Source organism: Drosophila albomicans, chromosome 3 (assembly GCF_009650485.2).
Source record: "Drosophila albomicans strain 15112-1751.03 chromosome 3, ASM965048v2, whole genome shotgun sequence".
Taxonomy (NCBI): Eukaryota; Metazoa; Arthropoda; class Insecta; order Diptera; family Drosophilidae; genus Drosophila; species Drosophila albomicans.
Window position 1 is genome coordinate 41,378,717 of NC_047629.2, and position 17,195 is coordinate 41,395,911.

General features: G+C 39.6%; 4 protein-coding genes across 5 annotated transcripts; 1 reads left to right on the forward strand and 3 right to left on the reverse strand.

Moving 5' to 3' along the window:
- Positions 1-648: 648 nt before the first annotated feature.
- On the reverse strand, positions 649-1,458 carry LOC127565406 (uncharacterized). Its single transcript, XM_052003582.1, has one exon. It carries the CDS (start codon positions 1,456-1,458, stop codon positions 649-651), a length of 810 nt encoding a protein of 269 aa, XP_051859542.1.
- Positions 1,459-2,860: 1,402 nt separating this feature from the next.
- Positions 2,861-8,840, reverse strand: LOC117570158 (organic cation transporter protein). Of its 2 annotated transcripts, XM_052003714.1 has the most exons (4): positions 8,672-8,840; positions 8,196-8,603; positions 4,236-4,678; positions 2,861-4,160 (listed from the first exon to the last, which is right to left on the reverse strand). In XM_052003714.1, the coding sequence occupies exons 2-4, from the start codon at positions 8,597-8,599 to the stop codon at positions 3,010-3,012; spliced, it is 1,998 nt and encodes a 665-aa protein (XP_051859674.1). In that variant the 5' UTR covers positions 8,600-8,603; positions 8,672-8,840; the 3' UTR covers positions 2,861-3,009. The 2 variants fall into 2 exon arrangements, with proteins under 2 accessions (XP_051859674.1, XP_034107515.1); XM_034251624.2 differs by having other exon boundaries at positions 8,196-8,840.
- A 3,909-nt stretch (positions 8,841-12,749) lies between these two features.
- On the forward strand, positions 12,750-13,784 carry LOC117570160 (brachyurin). The gene is made up of 2 exons (XM_034251628.2): positions 12,750-13,338; positions 13,402-13,784. Exons 1-2 carry the CDS (start codon positions 12,777-12,779, stop codon positions 13,710-13,712), a joined length of 873 nt encoding a protein of 290 aa, XP_034107519.1. The 5' UTR covers positions 12,750-12,776; the 3' UTR covers positions 13,713-13,784.
- LOC117570159 (chymotrypsin BI) lies at positions 13,764-16,358 on the reverse strand. The gene is made up of 3 exons (XM_034251627.2): positions 15,437-16,358; positions 14,507-14,682; positions 13,764-14,449 (listed from the first exon to the last, which is right to left on the reverse strand). The coding sequence occupies exons 1-3, from the start codon at positions 15,964-15,966 to the stop codon at positions 13,764-13,766; spliced, it is 1,392 nt and encodes a 463-aa protein (XP_034107518.2). The 5' UTR covers positions 15,967-16,358.
- Positions 16,359-17,195: the final 837 nt, after the last annotated feature.

The window sequence follows — 17,195 nt, forward strand, 5'->3', positions numbered from 1 at the left end:
TGTGCCTACATAAAATATATGTAACAGGCAGAAGGAGGCATCTCCGACTCTATAAACTATATATATTCTTGATCAGCATCAATAGCCGAGACGATCTAGCCATGTCCGTGTGTCCGTCTAGATTTTATTAAAGATCTAAATTCCTTTGGCTGTCAATTTGCTATATTTTGCACTCTATATTTGTATATTTTGAATGTAGTACTGTATCAATATTCATAAATTAGCCTATAGTATCTTAAAGTCGATCACACACGACTATGCTTTCTTATGCGTGTTAATCTGTTTTGGCCTCAGCATTTACATTATAAGGCAAATTTTTATAAGACAAAGTTTGCTGTTATCAGCGTAATTTTTACGTGACGCTGATGGGTGAAGCCTAAATTGATTATAAACATTCTGCGTAAAAATATAATTAAATTTTTATTGAAAAAAAAAAAAAAAACTCAATGTCATATTTTTCTGGGGCTTTAAAATTTATTTGACAGCATCGGAAGAAGAAGATCGGAAGATTAATCTCATAAAAAATATAGAGTTATAGTAAATTTCAAACATGCAATCACAATGCTGACAGTTTTTATATTGACACTCGACAAGAGCTAAAACTTTTGCTGAACTGAAATGAATGCATCAATATTTTTTATTTATTCTCTAATATTTATTACTGCAATCCTCTACGATCCAACTGCATTCCTCACGATAGGCAGCTATGTATTTTGCCTCGAGCGTGTGTGCAAAATGGTTTCCTCTTTTCCATTGTTTTGAATCGCCGCCACAGACCAAGGACTCGGATGTGGCAGCATCTTGGAGTGCCACGCCTTCCTGCACTGGTATAACATTAAACCAGTTGATTTTGTTTCGGCCATACACGTTCGTTGTGAATTTCGTTTGTTCCGTTGTTATTGCTAAGCAGCGATTAAGAAAATGGGTACTCAGAAAAGCAAACTGTGTCCTGTTCGTAGCATCAATTTGCTTGCGATGCACTTCGAAGGATGCTCGTTCGTAGTTTCGTTCACGGGTGCACATATTGGTCGGACCTTGACACTCATAAAGGTATTCGTTGTTGTTGTTCGCCTTGTGCAAACACACCTTCTGCGCTGTGTACAGCAAACTAATACCGGACGGCAGACATTCGTATAATTTAAGACGCAGGGAGTACTCCACTTCCTCAGCAAAATCTGGATGGATCGCCAACTGGCGTAGATTTTCCAGCACCGCTGCTTTCGCACTCGAATTTGACTTGATTTCGATGCGATTAAGCAGCTGAATGTTAATCAAGACCAATTGCGACAAAGTGGCACCGTAGTTGTCAAATTTCCCAAGACGTTCAGCCAAAACCAGAGGAGATGTTGTAGCGAGCACCTCGTTGAACACCGCCTCGAATACATCAGTCGTATAATTCTGTGGACTATGTTGCAAACATTCTATCGTTTCGATGATCGTTTCGGTGATCCATTCCATTTCGAAATCGTACTTTTCTTTGGCATAAAGCCGTAAAGACACATATGAAGCGCAATCTTCAATAAACTTCTGATAAACAAACTTCTTATAATCTGGCGTAATATCTAAGCTTTGCTTTAAGTTTTCATAGTATTCCAGAATATCTTTGGGATGATAAAATCCTAATTTTCCATGCCATATTTTCCAATATTTCCATAATTCCTCGTAGATTCGATTCTTCAGTTCCGAAGTGCGAACGGCGTTTCCTAATTCCAAAACTGGGCGAATATTCTTCTCTAAGTTGTAATCTGCTATAGTTCGAATTATAAGCTCCAGAGGGAGAGGACTATCCTCAACAATAGTAGTCAATAAGGCACACTCAAGATCAGAGCCTTGGGGCCTTGGAAGCACTTCACTAATATTTGCGCCGCTCGACAAGTTGGCTCCTCTTCCTAGAGATAGCCCAAGAATGAGCAGCAGAACGACTCGCAATGCCATTGCGATTTAAACTGTCGCCTGAGCTCAGCACTCATCACATTATAAGACTATTTTCGTTAAGGTTTTATCAGTTAAGGTCAATTTTGAAGTGACATTGTGCGGGCATATAATTTTTTATTTATAATTAGTTTTATTTGTCGTGCTTTAGTTTCACTCAGAATTTTGTGATTTTGACGCGTGTGAGTTGAAAATTAAAGAGCATTTATTTGACGTCAGAAGATTTATGATGACTACATGTTTGGCTTTCAATAAAAATAACCAATTTAAATTTGTATTTCTCTGATTGTCAATTTTAAACATTTATTGTTTATTTGTTAAAGTTACTGTTTAACTGCATAGCAATGTCGTCAAAATTAAAATAAAAATAATAGTAGAGTGGAAAGTAACAGTATAACAGTTCTATAAAGCCAATTTGCATATGGATTTTGAATTATGAATTCAATCTGATTGTACAGAAAACCCGTGATAAATTGTTTATTTTGCAAATAATTGTTATTACGATTATAATTATTGATCACAAAGCTAAGCAGCGAAAACATGACGCCATCTGGCGTATGCGTGGCAGACTAGCGCTTATCAACTAACAATCGACTTGAGTTGTTCAACAGATGGCGCTAGCAAGTTTCGTCCGCTATATGGCGATTGCAAATACATATTATATAATATATTTGCAAATTTTATATATTTATTTGCCATTATATGCGATATGAAATTAATATAAATATATTTATGCGAAGCATATGTTGCTATTTAAGTGCAAAATAAGTGAAACTATTCAGAAAAAAGTCTAGAGTATACTTAATATTTATGTTAGGTCAGTTAGTAATGTTCTTAATCAATTCTAATGTATTAAACTAAAAATATTTCATACAAATAAAATACAAATCAGTGTAATTCAATTAATTAAAACTCCAAATTTGATCGTTAGACTTTTTTGTTTATTAGGCCAAAATGGCAACGAAATTACTTAGAATTAATATCACAAGGTTGGACAAAGCACTTAATCACTACAAATCGAACTAACTGAAATGCAAAAAACTATAATTACTAGCGCAGCTAAAACATACAAGGTGTCTACAATTTGGTGGAGTTGCGAGATTGAATCGATCTGCGCAATATGCTCGAGCGCAGTTCACCGCGCGTGGATGCATTGAGGGAGGCTCCCGTTTGGGTGCCACGCACAAAAGCCTGGGAACGCACTTCTTCGACATCAGCGTTGCACTTGTCGTCCTCCTCGTCTAACTGCTTGGCTAGACAGGGGAAATCCCAGATGCTCTGACCACGTCCGAACTCCTCGCCATCGTTCAACGTCTGCGGCAGATCGTGATGCAGTGTCTCCGGCAACAGCAGGGCCAACAGTCCGCCAATAATGCCCAAGAGTCCTAAAATAATCAATGGCAGCGCTGGCGATATGTTGGCCAAATAGACCACAAATGGCGCTATAATGCTGGCCACATAGCCCATAATATGTATGAAGGCCACACCCTGAGCCCGCACCACAGTGGGCAATATCTCGGCGGCATACTGCAGACCAATGTTGTAGCTGATGTTCACAAAGAAGCGACCCATGATGGCCAGGGCCGCTGAGTAAACGCCAACGGGCACCACAGTGGCCAACAGACTAAAGATGCCGCTGGCAACCATCGAGCCGCAGGCAAGCCAACGACGACCGAAGCGATCGAGGGTCACTGTAAGCAACGTATCAGCTGGTAGCTCAGTAAAACTGGCCACGGTAAACGTGAAGAAGATGTCCAGACCCAGGGAGCCCACGTTACGCACATGGCCATCGAAGACCAGAGATATGGCCATCCAGATGACAATGAGCAGCAAGGTGGTGCGACGCAAGCGCGGCGACTTGAATAGATCCAACACCGAATAGCTGGCATTCTGTGCCTGTTCCTGATCTCGCATCCGTTTGCAGCTGTCGCCAAAGTGCTGATACGTCTGCAGCGGTACTTGGCGTCCATTGCGTTTCTCCAACTTCTTCAGTATGCCAATGGCTTTATCCACCTTGCCCTGGGAGACCAGCCAACGTGCCGACTCGGGCACAACAAACGGCGTCAAGACGGCCAACAAAAGCGGTGCCGAGGTAACGATCGTGAGCAGTTTCCAATCGGCCAAGTAGTAGGCAATCCATGGCAAGATGCAAGCGGCGCCCGTAAAGAAGATGGCAATGGACATGTTGGCAACAAAGGTGCGATACTTGGGTCCCACATACTCCAGCACTAAGAACGAGAGAGAGAGAGAGAGAGAGAGAGTTGATTATGCATTCAAGGTGAAGTGCAACGAGTTTCACTTACCCAATATGTACATCATGGTGAAGCAATTGTCAAACGCGAATCCCACAAAGAAACGCATGATGGCAAATTGCCAAAAGTTGTTAACAAATGCCGTTGCCACGCCCGCCACCAGACCCATCATATTGCAGCTAATCAGCGCTGGAATGCGGCCAAATCGATCCGCCACCCAGCCAAAGAGTAAGCCACCGACAATGGCACCCAAAAAGAATATGGATTGGGCATACGTGGGTAATGCGGCATCATCGCACACCCAATTCTGTTCCGTGGCCACCGTGGAGTACGGTATCTCGGTGAAGTTGTATGACCAACCATTGCGGCATTTGACTTGCGGCCATTTGGGATCAGCCATAATACGTCCCTGGGCGAGAACTTCCGTATAATTGACATCGTACATGTAGCAATTGTTGTACTCTCCCTTCACCATGGGTATCGAGAGTGCCAGTCTATGGGAGTTAAGAAAGGTGCCACAATTGTTAGTTTGGTGGTTTTCAATGTTATTCATTATTTTTGTTTTTATTTTTGAGCTTATAGAGTCATTAACACATCGAGGGTCACAGCCACAACCCCAAAAAGACCTGGGACAGCATAATAATCTCATGATCTTGACAAAATCCGCTGTCTGCAATTGTCTACGTGTGGCAAGCACAATATTCACACTCGCAACTCGTATTCATGTGTCTAAATTATATATAGCCATGCAAGATTGATGGCTGCACACCACACACCGCACACTCCGCACTCTCCCAGTCAGTAACTAACGATTGATCTGTCATGCGGGAAACGCGCCAAGTTTCATTCGGTTAAATTGCCAATTTTATGACGGATTTAACATTAAACACTACAATAAGCTCTGATCAATGGATTTACCCTAAAGTAAAGGTAAAGTCATTAAAGTTTGAAAGCTAAATAAGTCTTTAAATAACATACATATGAATTATTTAATAAAAAAAACGTGTTTCAATAAAGAAGTATTTTTGCACTTAGTTTTTATAATTAAAGATAATTCATTTAAGTTTAAGAATTGTATTCTGAATTGAATTTTGCCAGTTTTAAGCTTGATTATTTGATTGAAGATATTATTCTTGATTTATTTTCTCCAACTGAAGCTGATATGAGTATGAGTATTATACCAACGAGTTAACTCTTTAATTTTATAATATGTTTTATTATCTATATTATATTATTTTCAGTTGCGTCTACTTATCTGTGTCAAGCCTATCGAGCTGCTTGACACTTTTGACATCAGCAATGATTAGTTCGATTGACACCTGATAATCTTCTGTAAATAATATACACCCGTGTTGTACCTCAAACTAAATTTATTTGTAGTGCTAAAAGTTAATTAACGAAATTGTCTAAATACTAGGAATTTGTGTACTTGTCTAACTGATCAACAATAAAGATTGCTGATAGTTTGATTATTTGTGTAATTAGTTTTGCCAGTTAGAATATCATGATTGATTTTAATTTGGATTGGGTTGCAGGAATAAAAAACATTTCTTTGCGAACTTGTATTTAGCAAGTTACTCAATCTTTTAGAGATTTCCCCACAAAATGTTTTCATATTTAAGTGTGCACCTTTCACAAAATAATTTTTAATTGATCTAAATGCTAGTTAAATTTACTTTTACTGCCAATGAATCAAGTGTAACTCTTTACAGTATAAGACTTTCTTTCGTTGCTCATGTAATAAATAGAAGAGCATTTGAATTGCAGCTTGCAATTTCTCTTTGGCTCTCTCAGTTTTTGGATGCGGTAAGTTTTGAGTCGTGTTTGGCGTCGCCACACAACATTAGTTAGTCAGCCAGTTAGTTAGTTAGTCAGTCAGTCAGTCAGTTATTTAGTAGGTATTTACTGTGGCTACCACGATTATTTCACTTGTGCGTTGCTGTTGCTGTGGCTGCTGTCGCAACATGCGCTGCTAATTAGACGCCCCTTGCTGTTGCCCACTTGGAGTCGGCGTTGGACGACTGGCTGCTTATCTAACTGCCACTGCCACTGCCACTGTATTTGAATTTGCCTTCGCATTGAGTACCCAACCACACAGCTCCTCACTCCTCACTTCTCTCTCTCGCGCGCTCTCGAAAAAGATTCGTAAGGTTCTTTGCCTTATTAAGCCGACCAAGTCTGACTAACAAAAACAAAAAATGAAAAAAAAAAATGCAAAAACATGAATAAAACCAATCATGGCGCAAGGTTAGTCGGCATTCTAAGCCATTCTGAGCACTTAGACGAGTTAATGACTTTGGTCAGAACACTCGAATTTTGTTTCGTTCATTCGTTTTCGTTTTCATTTTCATTTAGTTTCAATTCAAACCAAACACGTTTGCTATGTGTAATTTGGCTAAGAATTGGCAGCCTTTGCATAGAATACATAGAAATCGCATTTCAAATCACTCAAAGTATTAAATTTTTTTTTTTTTGCAGTTTCAGTTTAAGTTTTAAACTGTGGTAACTGCCCAGTTAGGGCACGCAACCCAAAAACCGGTCGATTTCAAGGCAATAAATTCAATAATTGTCGACCAAAGTCAATCGAACATAAAATAGTGCAAGTTGGAATAATCGATCACTGTGTGTTTGCCTTTGTGAAAGTCATGCGAATCGCTTGGCTTTAACAAGTATACGCACCGTGTGCGATTTCCGGCTGAAAAGTTGACAATTACAGTGAAAGGGGTGGGGGGAAGTTACATTGAGATATTTGGAAGTAATGTGAACGCTTTTAATTAGAACAACTTTTACAGCATTTAAAGGTTAACTATCGAATAATTTTTAATTGCTAACAATCACTGCAAAAATGATTTTCAATATCACATCATATCTATCATATTTATCTGTATCTAATTGATTCTGGCTTGAAAAACAATTCTTAAATTAACGTATTTGGCAAAAATTTTATGCAACATTTTGAAACAGTTTCCACTTAATAATCAGCTAACATAAAGTCGGATTAGTTAACTGTACAATACAAGTTTTATAATATCATCATAACCGAAAATAAACTTATTGATAAAACTGAATATCACAGCTCTTTCATTTCTTTGAATTCCAAAGTTCGAAAGCAAAACAAAAAAATTCCATGTTTCAACTACTTAAAAGTCTTCCTCAATAACAAATCAGATTTAGCATTTTGGGCAAATGCAAAAATAAAAGCTTCATAACGAGCTAAAATTATCAACGCTTGATTTGCTTTCAATTGTTTTTGTATTTTTTTCTGTGAAGACATTCTAATTTTAGAAAAGATAATAATAGAATAGCAACCTTCGCTATGGATTTTGTACTTTAACCAAGTTCTTGGCTTCGTTCGTTCCTAAGTTCTTTAACTAAATTCAAGGTCGATACTAGTGCTAGACATTATAATTCCCTTCATCATCATAATTATAATAATAATAATAATAATAATAACAATTTTATTCAGAAAGATTATGATGTTTCCTCAACACTTAACGGTTTCCATAGTAAATTAAAATTGATTAGCGAGTCAAAATGCTACTGCCCATTCATAAAGCATCATAAAGATTATCATAACTATAAAAACAAAAACAAAAAGAAACAAAAGCAAACAAAATCAGCATAAAATGCACATCAAATTATGATCATTCGCTTCTAATGGGATGCAAACGACATTCCGAACTAACCGAAAGTGTTGTGCTTGAATGTTATAGTCAGGTATATTAACTACTGTAGTAATTAACGCGTCGTATATCAACTTTTATAAAGCCATTACGTTGAATAAGCCCCCCACACACACACACACATACACATAGAGACAGACAGACAAAGTCACATTCGCAAGTCGGTTACGTGAATTTGCGAATCGCGGAGTTGTCGTAGATTTTTGTCGTTGTTTTTTTTTTTTTTACCAAATTTTCACCTTGACGGGAAAACCCGCTGGGTTAGGACTTTGTTGAATCACGAATTCATTCAGATTTCGTTTAGTTAGAATTCGTTTGAGTAACTCACCTGGCTTCCACATCTAGGGCATCCAGTTCGGGGACATGACACCAATGCTGTTCGGGTATGAGCGTGAGAAAGATTTGCGAAAAGTACACAAAGGCCACAAAGAACGAGAACGGTATCATGAGCAGAAATAGTATCTTCTGTGCACGTCCGAATTCCCCAATCAATGGCAGAATGTCATCGAAATCGATGGTTGGCGCTGTGTGTGCATCTGGCTGATCAAGTGCCTTTTTATTGGATAGATGCAGTTGCAGTTCCTTGGTGTTGCCACCGCTGCGACGACGCGGCAAATTGTCAGTAGCAACAGTAGCAACAGTATCTGCACCACCTCCGCCCGCTCCATGTGGCTGCTCTTCGTGATTATATGCTTCATTGACGAAGTATGCTTGCTTGGCCTGACCTTCCATGTTTCTAGTGGTAGTAGCAGTTGTAGTCACAGTAGTCACAGTAGTGTTTTTTTTTTCTTTTTTGATATCGACCTTGCCGTATCTATGTCACTTGTGTCGAGTTGTGCAGCTTGTTGAAGCTTTTTGCAAAAGAAATTCACTTGGCCGAACACTATTTGATTCACACAAAAATATGCCAAACACGAGAGCTGCTGACGGCGCACGCGCGCGTTTCCGTTTATGTTCTTCAACTGAACTGAGCACGCGCGCCGGATGCCGTTTTTATATCAACCCCGAGACAAGTGAAGTCGAGCTCAGCTCAGCTGAGCTGAGCCAGTAAGCCACTCAGTCAGGTTGACAAGCGATCGAGCTTCGTTAAGAACAAGAAATTTACCGATGTCGATGTCGATGTCGGTGGCGATGCCGCTGCTGCTGCTGCCACAGCCGGCAGCGAAAGTTCAAAACACACACAGCTGGCTCAGCTGTTCAGCTGTTCAGCTTTTCTCGCACAGCTGGCAAACCGGTTTTTCGCACCGAATCCATTGCGATTCATTTTCGATCGCATCGATCCTAATGGTCATTGCGGCCAGAGCAGTCGCATCACCCGCAAGTGTCGCTGGCTGTTGGCATCTTCTTTAGATTATTTTTAGGTTTTTTTTTTTTTTTTGCGAGGCTGACCAAACGACGACGCTCCCAGATCGGAAGAGGCCGGTGTGCACGTGAATCATGCCGCAACAATGAACTGCGCCAAATGGCCAAAAAAAAATTAGCATAAAAGACGACAAAAAAAAAACTTTGCGGCTCTAAAACGTCAGAATGACCATTCATATTTTGCTGATACGAGCAATGCAATTATAACAGCAAATACCGGGGAATAAACCTCCCCCGATTTTCCCCTCCTTAGTTGATCGTCCTGAGTCACACGCACTCACGCCCTGAACCCAGCCTCAATAAAATCCCCTCAGAATACCTTTCTTCTTTTTTTTTTTTTGTGAAATTTATGAATTTTTGTTGTTGTTGGGTTGCATTTGCCCCCGGTTTTGAAATGTGTGTTTTTGAGATACAGATTGAGAGATTCTTACAGGTCTCCGACGGTTCGGTACGGTTGCATAATTAGTGGTATCTGGAATGTGATATCTGTTATTTGTGCGAATTAATAAGCGACTGCTTAAGCTTTATTCAAAAACATGTTCTCATTATACCCTGTAACTTATGTGTGTATGGCCTCAGGAACGGGTATGTAAGGGTAAGAGGGTGTCCGCCTATAAAATGCATATATTATGAAACGACTGCACAGCTGCCTCCATTTTACCTTTTAAGGGGCTTGTCTTGAAGACCAAGCTAACGACAAAAGGAGGCAGGATTGCCAAACTTAAAAATAAAACGATCCATTGGCGTAAACTTGCCTGTCGTTTAGCACTTTAGCACATTTCGGAAAGTTTCATTGGGATTGGATAATAAAAAACGTTCGAATTTGAAAGATGAAATACACTGAGAACTGAGCTAAGTGGGTATAAAATACTATATAGCTAGATCCAACAGATTTAAGATTTCAGTTCTTAACTTTTATAAAAAAAAATTATTAAAATATGTTTATTTTACAATGTTAAATATTATATATAATATAGTGCTTGGAATGGAATCTTTTACTCTTACTTAAGCATTTTCATTTAAACAAATAAGTACATTCCCAACACGATCTAGAAATAAATATAGAAGTGGTTTTTTAAGTAAAGCTTCCCCTTCCTTCCCTGTTTTTCGTTTAGGATATCTCATAGTCAAGCGAACTCAACTGCCGCATTCTGCACTTGTTACAAGTGCGAAAGTTGTTGTTAAAACAGTTAAACGCGTCTACAATCCAGTTTAGTCTGGCTAGTTTCAGCTTTAACTTTAGCTTAAGTTTGAGTTTCAATTGTTGAATTACTGTTTGCTTTTGTTTTTTGTGTTGAATTATATTTTAATTTAGTTACAATTCGCTTGTTTGCTACGCATTTAATGTTTTAATTAGCGCCGTTTGCAGCTAACTCAAGGACAATGGCATTCGATGTCGGTCTCTCGACTGAGTTCATAGCACCCCGCACTTGAATTTGATGGAGAACAAGTTGAAGTTGTGTATGATCTATTCAGATCTAAATAGCATCGTATGGCTAATTATTTTTGATTTGCCTTTATTTCGCATTTTGCCACCAGTTGACAGGTGTCATTTGATATATTTGTCCAGATCTGATTTTAGAAAGTGCATAACATATTACGTATACGTATGTGCGTACGTTTATTTCACCAGATCGCGCAAAGCTACAGCTAATTGATGGGCAAACATGTCACAGCTTATTGTTGCCCAGGAACAGAGCTTTATTATGTCTTAACTCAAAAAGCACACGATTATACGAGTTAACACTCGTTTATTTAAATGGTTTATACGTCTTAAGTATTAACAAGTTAATCGTATTTTGTCAATAAATATAATAACACAATGCGTACTGATACTTAGTATGTATATAAATTAATAAAAACATGATTCAATGCTCAGATGAACAAATGCACATCAATTGAAAAATGATTCATAAGGCGTATTATGCTCTTGAGATATTTATCTTAATCCATAAAATGTATTTATAAATTTGTGAAATGCTTAAGGAATGTGTAAACTTCAGAAACTGTTAAGAAATTACGAAATTGATTAAAAAAAAGAATGTTATAAGTCACCATTTAGTTCATAATTACAATAATTTTATAAAGCTAAGAATGTAATGAAATAATAATCCAATCTTTTTCTTATCTCAATCTTTAGTTTCTCAATATTTCCTATTACAGAAAAAATGTTATCATGAAATCTCATTGGACTTCCCTTCATTTTTATTTAATAATTGTTCTTATTAATATTATCGTTTTCATTTAAGAATAAATAAATAAGTAAATAGATATGAAATAAGTAAATAGATATATAAGATTTATTTAATTATTTTTTATTTTAAATTTTTGAAATTTAAGCTGTTATAAAAAAATACTTTGAGAAGTAACTTTTCACCAAAGATAATGAAATGATGATTAAACTTGACCTACACAATAAATTGCAATAGAAATCATTCGAGTCACTCAATTTTAATCAGTTCCGAATCCGAAATCTTGTTTAACACTCTTTACAATTATCAGTTGAAAAATCTGGCCAATCGTAGAGCATTTCAAGTTCGTTTTGATTGCTGTTTGATTAACGGCTTTTGTTTCTGTGCACTTAGATTGATGTAACCTTCAATTGAACAAACAAATACTTTTCGTATTAAAACCATTTCCGTTTTAATTCTTGGTTTTCTGCTTGTAGTTTATGAAGTATTATTATTTAATACCCAAGAGCATAAATATGCATAATAGCGTTTTTTTCTCAACCAGTTTAACAGTTGCTGTTTGCGGGAGGAGGGGCAAAAACAAAAAGTATTTAATTAAAAGTCAATTTGAAATTGGAATTGGGTGTGAGGAAGTGAGTGCACATAATGATCATTACTGTAGACATAGTCAACACTGGAACGAATTTAATCAATCGAAATGTGCTGCGATAAGAGCAAATTCTATTTCAAGACAATTTAGAAATAAACTCAACAATATTTGCAGTTCTTATCTAACCTTTGATCGCGTTAATCTCGAAGATTAAGTTGATGTTTAGCTTTAATTTAGTGAAATCTAATGAATGAAAAACAACAGCTGAAATGGAAAATCTGTGAAAAAAACAAAGTGATCTTACGATGAATTGTGAAATATTCATTTATTTAGCACAATATTTATTTTCTTTACTTTTGTTGTTGTTACTGTTGAAATGTTTAAAGATGTCGCCAAACTAATTAGAGCTTTCGGCTGAACAATATTGATTTAATCTATTTACATTGGAAATTTACCATTTAGGTATAGCTGTGTTCGCTTTACGATATGGATTATCCCTGAATGATGATGGAAATGCCAAGCACGCGCCTAGATCTAAATTGAACTTGTCACTATCATTGATCAAAGATTATATTACTTAGTAGTCTGAGCTGTGGCAGGAGTATTACCAAATTGTAAATCAAATGTGTTTTCTAGCCATGATAACCGTGATAAGCGGCAAAGCGCTTTAGCGATAGTCCAAGATATATGACACCCTCGATTTTGTAGGTGACTTGCCTATAAAAGTGTGTCCAAGTTGGTCAAGTTGAATCAGTTGAAAGTCAACATGAAATTCGCCTGTGCAACCGTGCTCCTGCTGGCCGCCGTTATTGGCGCCCAAGCCTCCGTCGACTGGAAGTCGGTCAAGTCGATGGACATTGAGGTCGATGTCCCCATCTCCCATCGTGTTGGTGCCCCGTCGGGACGCATCACCCGCGGCGAGACCGCCGGACGCAATCAGTTCCCCTACCAGGCGGGTCTGTTGCTCTACGTTGCTGGCGGCGCTGCTTGGTGCGGTGGCTCCTTGATCAGTGATCGTTATGTGCTCACCGCTGCCCATTGCACGGACAGTCTGACCACAGGTGTGGATGTCTATTTGGGTGCCTGGGATCGTACCGATGGCAGCGAGCACGGACAACAGATTATCTTTGTGGAGACAAAGAATGTGTTTGTTCACGACGCTTGGGATGCTTCGCTGCTGCGCAACGATATCTCGCTGATCAAGCTGCCCGTGCCAATTGAGTTCAATGAGCACATTCAGCCCATCAAGCTACCCGCCAAGTCCAACACCTACAACACCTATGCCGGCCAACAGGGTATTGCCTCCGGTTGGGGCAAGATCAGTGACTGTAAGTGATAGCTAAACACATAAGAGTTTTTCACTTTGATTTGCCACAACTTCCCATTTGCAGCTGCCACCAGTGCCACCGATATTCTGCAATACATCAGTGTGCCCATCATGAACAACTCTGGCTGCTCACCTTGGTTTGGCGGTGTCGTCTACGAGACCAACATCTGCATCAAGACCACCGGTGGCACCTCCACCTGCAACGGCGACTCTGGCGGTCCCTTGGTGTCGGCTGAGACTGGTGAGCTGATTGGTGCCACATCCTTTGGCATTGCTCTCGGCTGTGAGGTTGGCTGGCCCGGTGTCTTCACCCGTGTCACCTCTTACTTGGACTGGATCGAGGAGATCAGCGGCGTGACCAACAGTGGATTCTAAATGCCAAAATGATCGTTTGCTTTTAACTTACAAAATAAATGTTTATTGAAGCTACAAGAAATAATAATCGGATTCCGATTTGGTTTTCAATTTTGATTTGGATTTTGTATGGGGACGTCGTGAGCTTGCGATGGCAAAGGACACATCATCCTCGTTGCTCTCATCCGATTGCGGCAGCGGACGATGCACGTCCAGTTCATCGGGTAGATCATCATCACTATCGTGAAATTCTGAATGATCAAACTGCTGGGTTTTGCGATTGTGTCGCTCCTTGGCATAGTTCTTCACATACTGATCGAAGAAAATGGCCTCCGTGGTGTCCTGATGCGAATGCACGCCCGTCTCATCGCTAATCCAGTCCAGATACGATGCCACCTTGGTAAATGCAGCCGGATAGCCACGATCGCAGCCATAGATGCTGCCAAACGACGTGATGCCCACCAACACACGTTTCTTGGAGTGCTTACGCTGCAAGACGAGCGGACCACCCGAATCCCCATTGCATGTGGAGCGTGCATTGCGACCGCTGGTGCAGATATTTGTGCCACGAAACGATAATGGGAAGTTGCGCTTGCAGGTGCGATCGTCGATGATCTGCAGTTGCACGTAGCGCAGCACATTGCTGATCGCATGCACCCCAGTGGCATAGCGACCCCAACCGGACGCAATGCCCAGCTTATTCTTAAAGCTGCGATACTCGTAGTGACGCTTCGGCAACTGTATGGGATGAATGCGCTCTGCAACGGGGAAATTTCATTAGTTGTAGCCACATTGTGAGACACTTTAACACTCACCATTGAAGCTGACCGCGTGTGGCAGGCGTATGAGTGCAATGTCATCCTTCAGTCGCTTGGGATTCCATGTGGGATAGATGTGAAAGTTGCTGCTGGGCACCATTAGACGCACCTGACCCGACTCCTTGGCGTTCTTAATCTCATTGGCGCCCAGAAAGACCAAGGCGCGCTTAGCCCTGCCATCAGAAGAAATACAACCAAGTGGGGAGAGTTTTAAAGTCTTATGTTAAATATTGAAGGAATAAGAAATGATCAGTCAGTCAAGATGTCTTTATTTTATTTTACTTCAAATATTTTAACTATATTTAATATTAATAAACAATCCTCGCCTAATCAAAATTTGTATTAGAAAGTAAATTGTTTGCATTCATTTTCTTTTATTGTATGTTAATTATATTTAAGACATAATACATATAGTAAATACTATTATTAGCATTATATAATAATATTATAATAAATTGAAGACTCTGCATTATATTATATAATCTTTATGTATCAATAGAGCAATGCCGGCGTTTCAACTGAAATATAAATTCGAGTGTCACCTTTTGATTCAAAATTTTGAAGAACAATTGGGGAAATTATTGACAAAATTAATAATCAATATTAACAGATCACGATAACTTATAAAATCCTAGTTTGATCCCTACAGGAACCCAATCCGTAAGTCAAGGCTCAAATATTAAAAAATTTAGCAACATTAAAATTACTTCATTAGCATCAGATAATATTAACTTTTCCCTTTAAAAAAAATATAATTTAATAATTATTATTATATTATGCCATTTAATTATTTTTTAACTTAGACATTATTTAAAATAAATATAATTTCAAAATTTTAGGAATAATAACGACTATTTAGGTCTTCAAGTATTCCCAACAAAACTAATATGGAAAAAACACCCCTTCAACAAGATGATGAAAACTTACATGTCCACGCAATGTGCCGCAGTGAGCACATGCTGATCGGAGATGAGGGAGCCACCGCACCAATAGAGACCCTTGGGACGCTGCAGCAGCATGCCCACCTGGTAGGGGAAGCAGTGTGGATTGCCGACATCGCCGCCAAAGATGCGATCCATAGCCATGGCGCCCTCAGGCAGCATGCTGTCGAGCAGCGGTGTCGTCTCTAGGTTCAACACAAGTGGTTCGCGTTCATCGGCCGATGGCAAATTATCGCTATCGCCGCTGTTATCGGCTGCACTGTCGATGCCGCTGCTGCTGCTAATGCGACTGTCCTCATTGGTGGCGCTCATTTCCGCGTCCAGTTCGGCGGACAGTGATGTGGTTGGTGTCTGTGACAAGGCCATGCCAAACGGGCCCGGATACATGGACACTAGATACATTGGCTTAACCTGTTGCCAGTCCAGCGCCGCTGCTGCGCCGCCGACTTGCAGCAGCAGCAGCGCTGTTAATTTGGCAATAATTGCAACAATTGCTGATTGTAAACACATTTGCATTTGCGTCGTTGCCTTTTATTATTGTTGTTGCTGGCAGCGGCTGATGCACGCATTTAATATTTAATTCCAATTTAATTGACCTGCACTCTGCACCTTGCTCTTTCTCTCTCTCTTTCACGATGTTTGCTTCCCCGTTTTATTGGATATTTTGTTGGTTCACTTGGCCACTTTTAATTTCGAGTTTCCCGTTTTGTTTTGAAAAGCCGTTACGTACTCCACTCGCCACTTGCGCGCACCCCTCACACCCCCTCAACACTCGCACTTTATCTTGCGCGTAATATTTTGCCTTTTGTTTTTTTTTTTCTGTGTTTTTTTGCTTGCAACTTTCATGCGGAGTTGGGACTTGTGAGGTTTTCGGTCAGCGTCTCGCTTCCAACTGTGGCCTCGCGCGCATGTTGCAAGCATTTTTATAAACTCTCTTGCTACCATTTCTTTGCAACCGCTTTAATTATTTCGTCTATTTTGCTGCATTAATTTGACTGCGCAGTCAGCGCCGACGTCAACGACGACTGCGCATACTTTCGCAGTCAGCGCGCAATTGCATTTGATTTGCGTTCGTCGCCATCGTTATCGAATTCGCCTCTTTCAATTTGCATTCGCTGCGAATGTAAGTTTTCGCCTGCCACCCGCACACCTACATCAACTTCTGCATTTCTCATGCCCTTAGATGACGTTTGCATATGTGTGTGTAAAGTGGTGTCGCCATCTTTCTTTTTTTTAAATTCGCTTTTTAAGCTCTGTTTCGCCTTTGCACCCGCAACATTGTTACGCCGGCGCTTTGACAACCTTTGTCGCATTTTTCGCTGCATTTGGCATTCAGTCGAAAATGTGCCGTGCCCTTAGACGCCGCACACCGGTCGGGTCGAATTTCTCTATGACAACGTGTGCGTGTGTGTGTTCGTTGTGTTAGTGTATAAATCTTAACAAGCGTCGCTATCGCCGTTAACGCTGCGGTTGACGCCGCGCTCTTGTTGTTGTTTTTACCATTTAAATATGAAAAGCAAGCGAAGCTGTAACTCTAGTTACTTATCCCCTACTTGCTTTGGTGCTATTACATCACGTGTAGATGTATGTGTGCTAGTGTGTGTGTTGTGGGTAATGCGCAGCATGCGGCAAAATGCTTTCATTGAGAAAAAGCTACAATGTTGTTGTTGCTTTTATTGTCGGCGAAACAACAAAAATATTACACGATACATTTGTCTTTTGCATTTTTTTCATACTCACATCTA

Coding starts and splice junctions, on each gene's coding strand:
- LOC127565406 (XM_052003582.1), bottom strand. CDS start 1,458: ATGGAATGGATCACCGAAACGATCATCGAAACGATAGAATGTTTGCAA.
- LOC117570158 (XM_052003714.1), bottom strand. CDS start 8,599: ATGGAAGGTCAGGCCAAGCAAGCATACTTCGTCAATGAAGCATATAAT. Junction 4,679..8,195: donor GCCCTAGATGTGGAAGCCAG/GTGAGTTACTCA, acceptor TAACTCCCATAG/ACTGGCACTCTCGATACCCA. Junction 4,161..4,235: donor CACCATGATGTACATATTGG/GTAAGTGAAACT, acceptor TCTCGTTCTTAG/TGCTGGAGTATGTGGGACCC.
- LOC117570160 (XM_034251628.2), top strand. CDS start 12,777: ATGAAATTCGCCTGTGCAACCGTGCTCCTGCTGGCCGCCGTTATTGGC. Junction 13,339..13,401: donor TTGGGGCAAGATCAGTGACT/GTAAGTGATAGC, acceptor TCCCATTTGCAG/CTGCCACCAGTGCCACCGAT.
- LOC117570159 (XM_034251627.2), bottom strand. CDS start 15,966: ATGCAAATGTGTTTACAATCAGCAATTGTTGCAATTATTGCCAAATTA. Junction 14,683..15,436: donor GCGGCACATTGCGTGGACAT/GTAAGTTTTCAT, acceptor TTCTGATGGCAG/GGCTAAGCGCGCCTTGGTCT. Junction 14,450..14,506: donor ACACGCGGTCAGCTTCAATG/GTGAGTGTTAAA, acceptor TCCCCGTTGCAG/AGCGCATTCATCCCATACAG.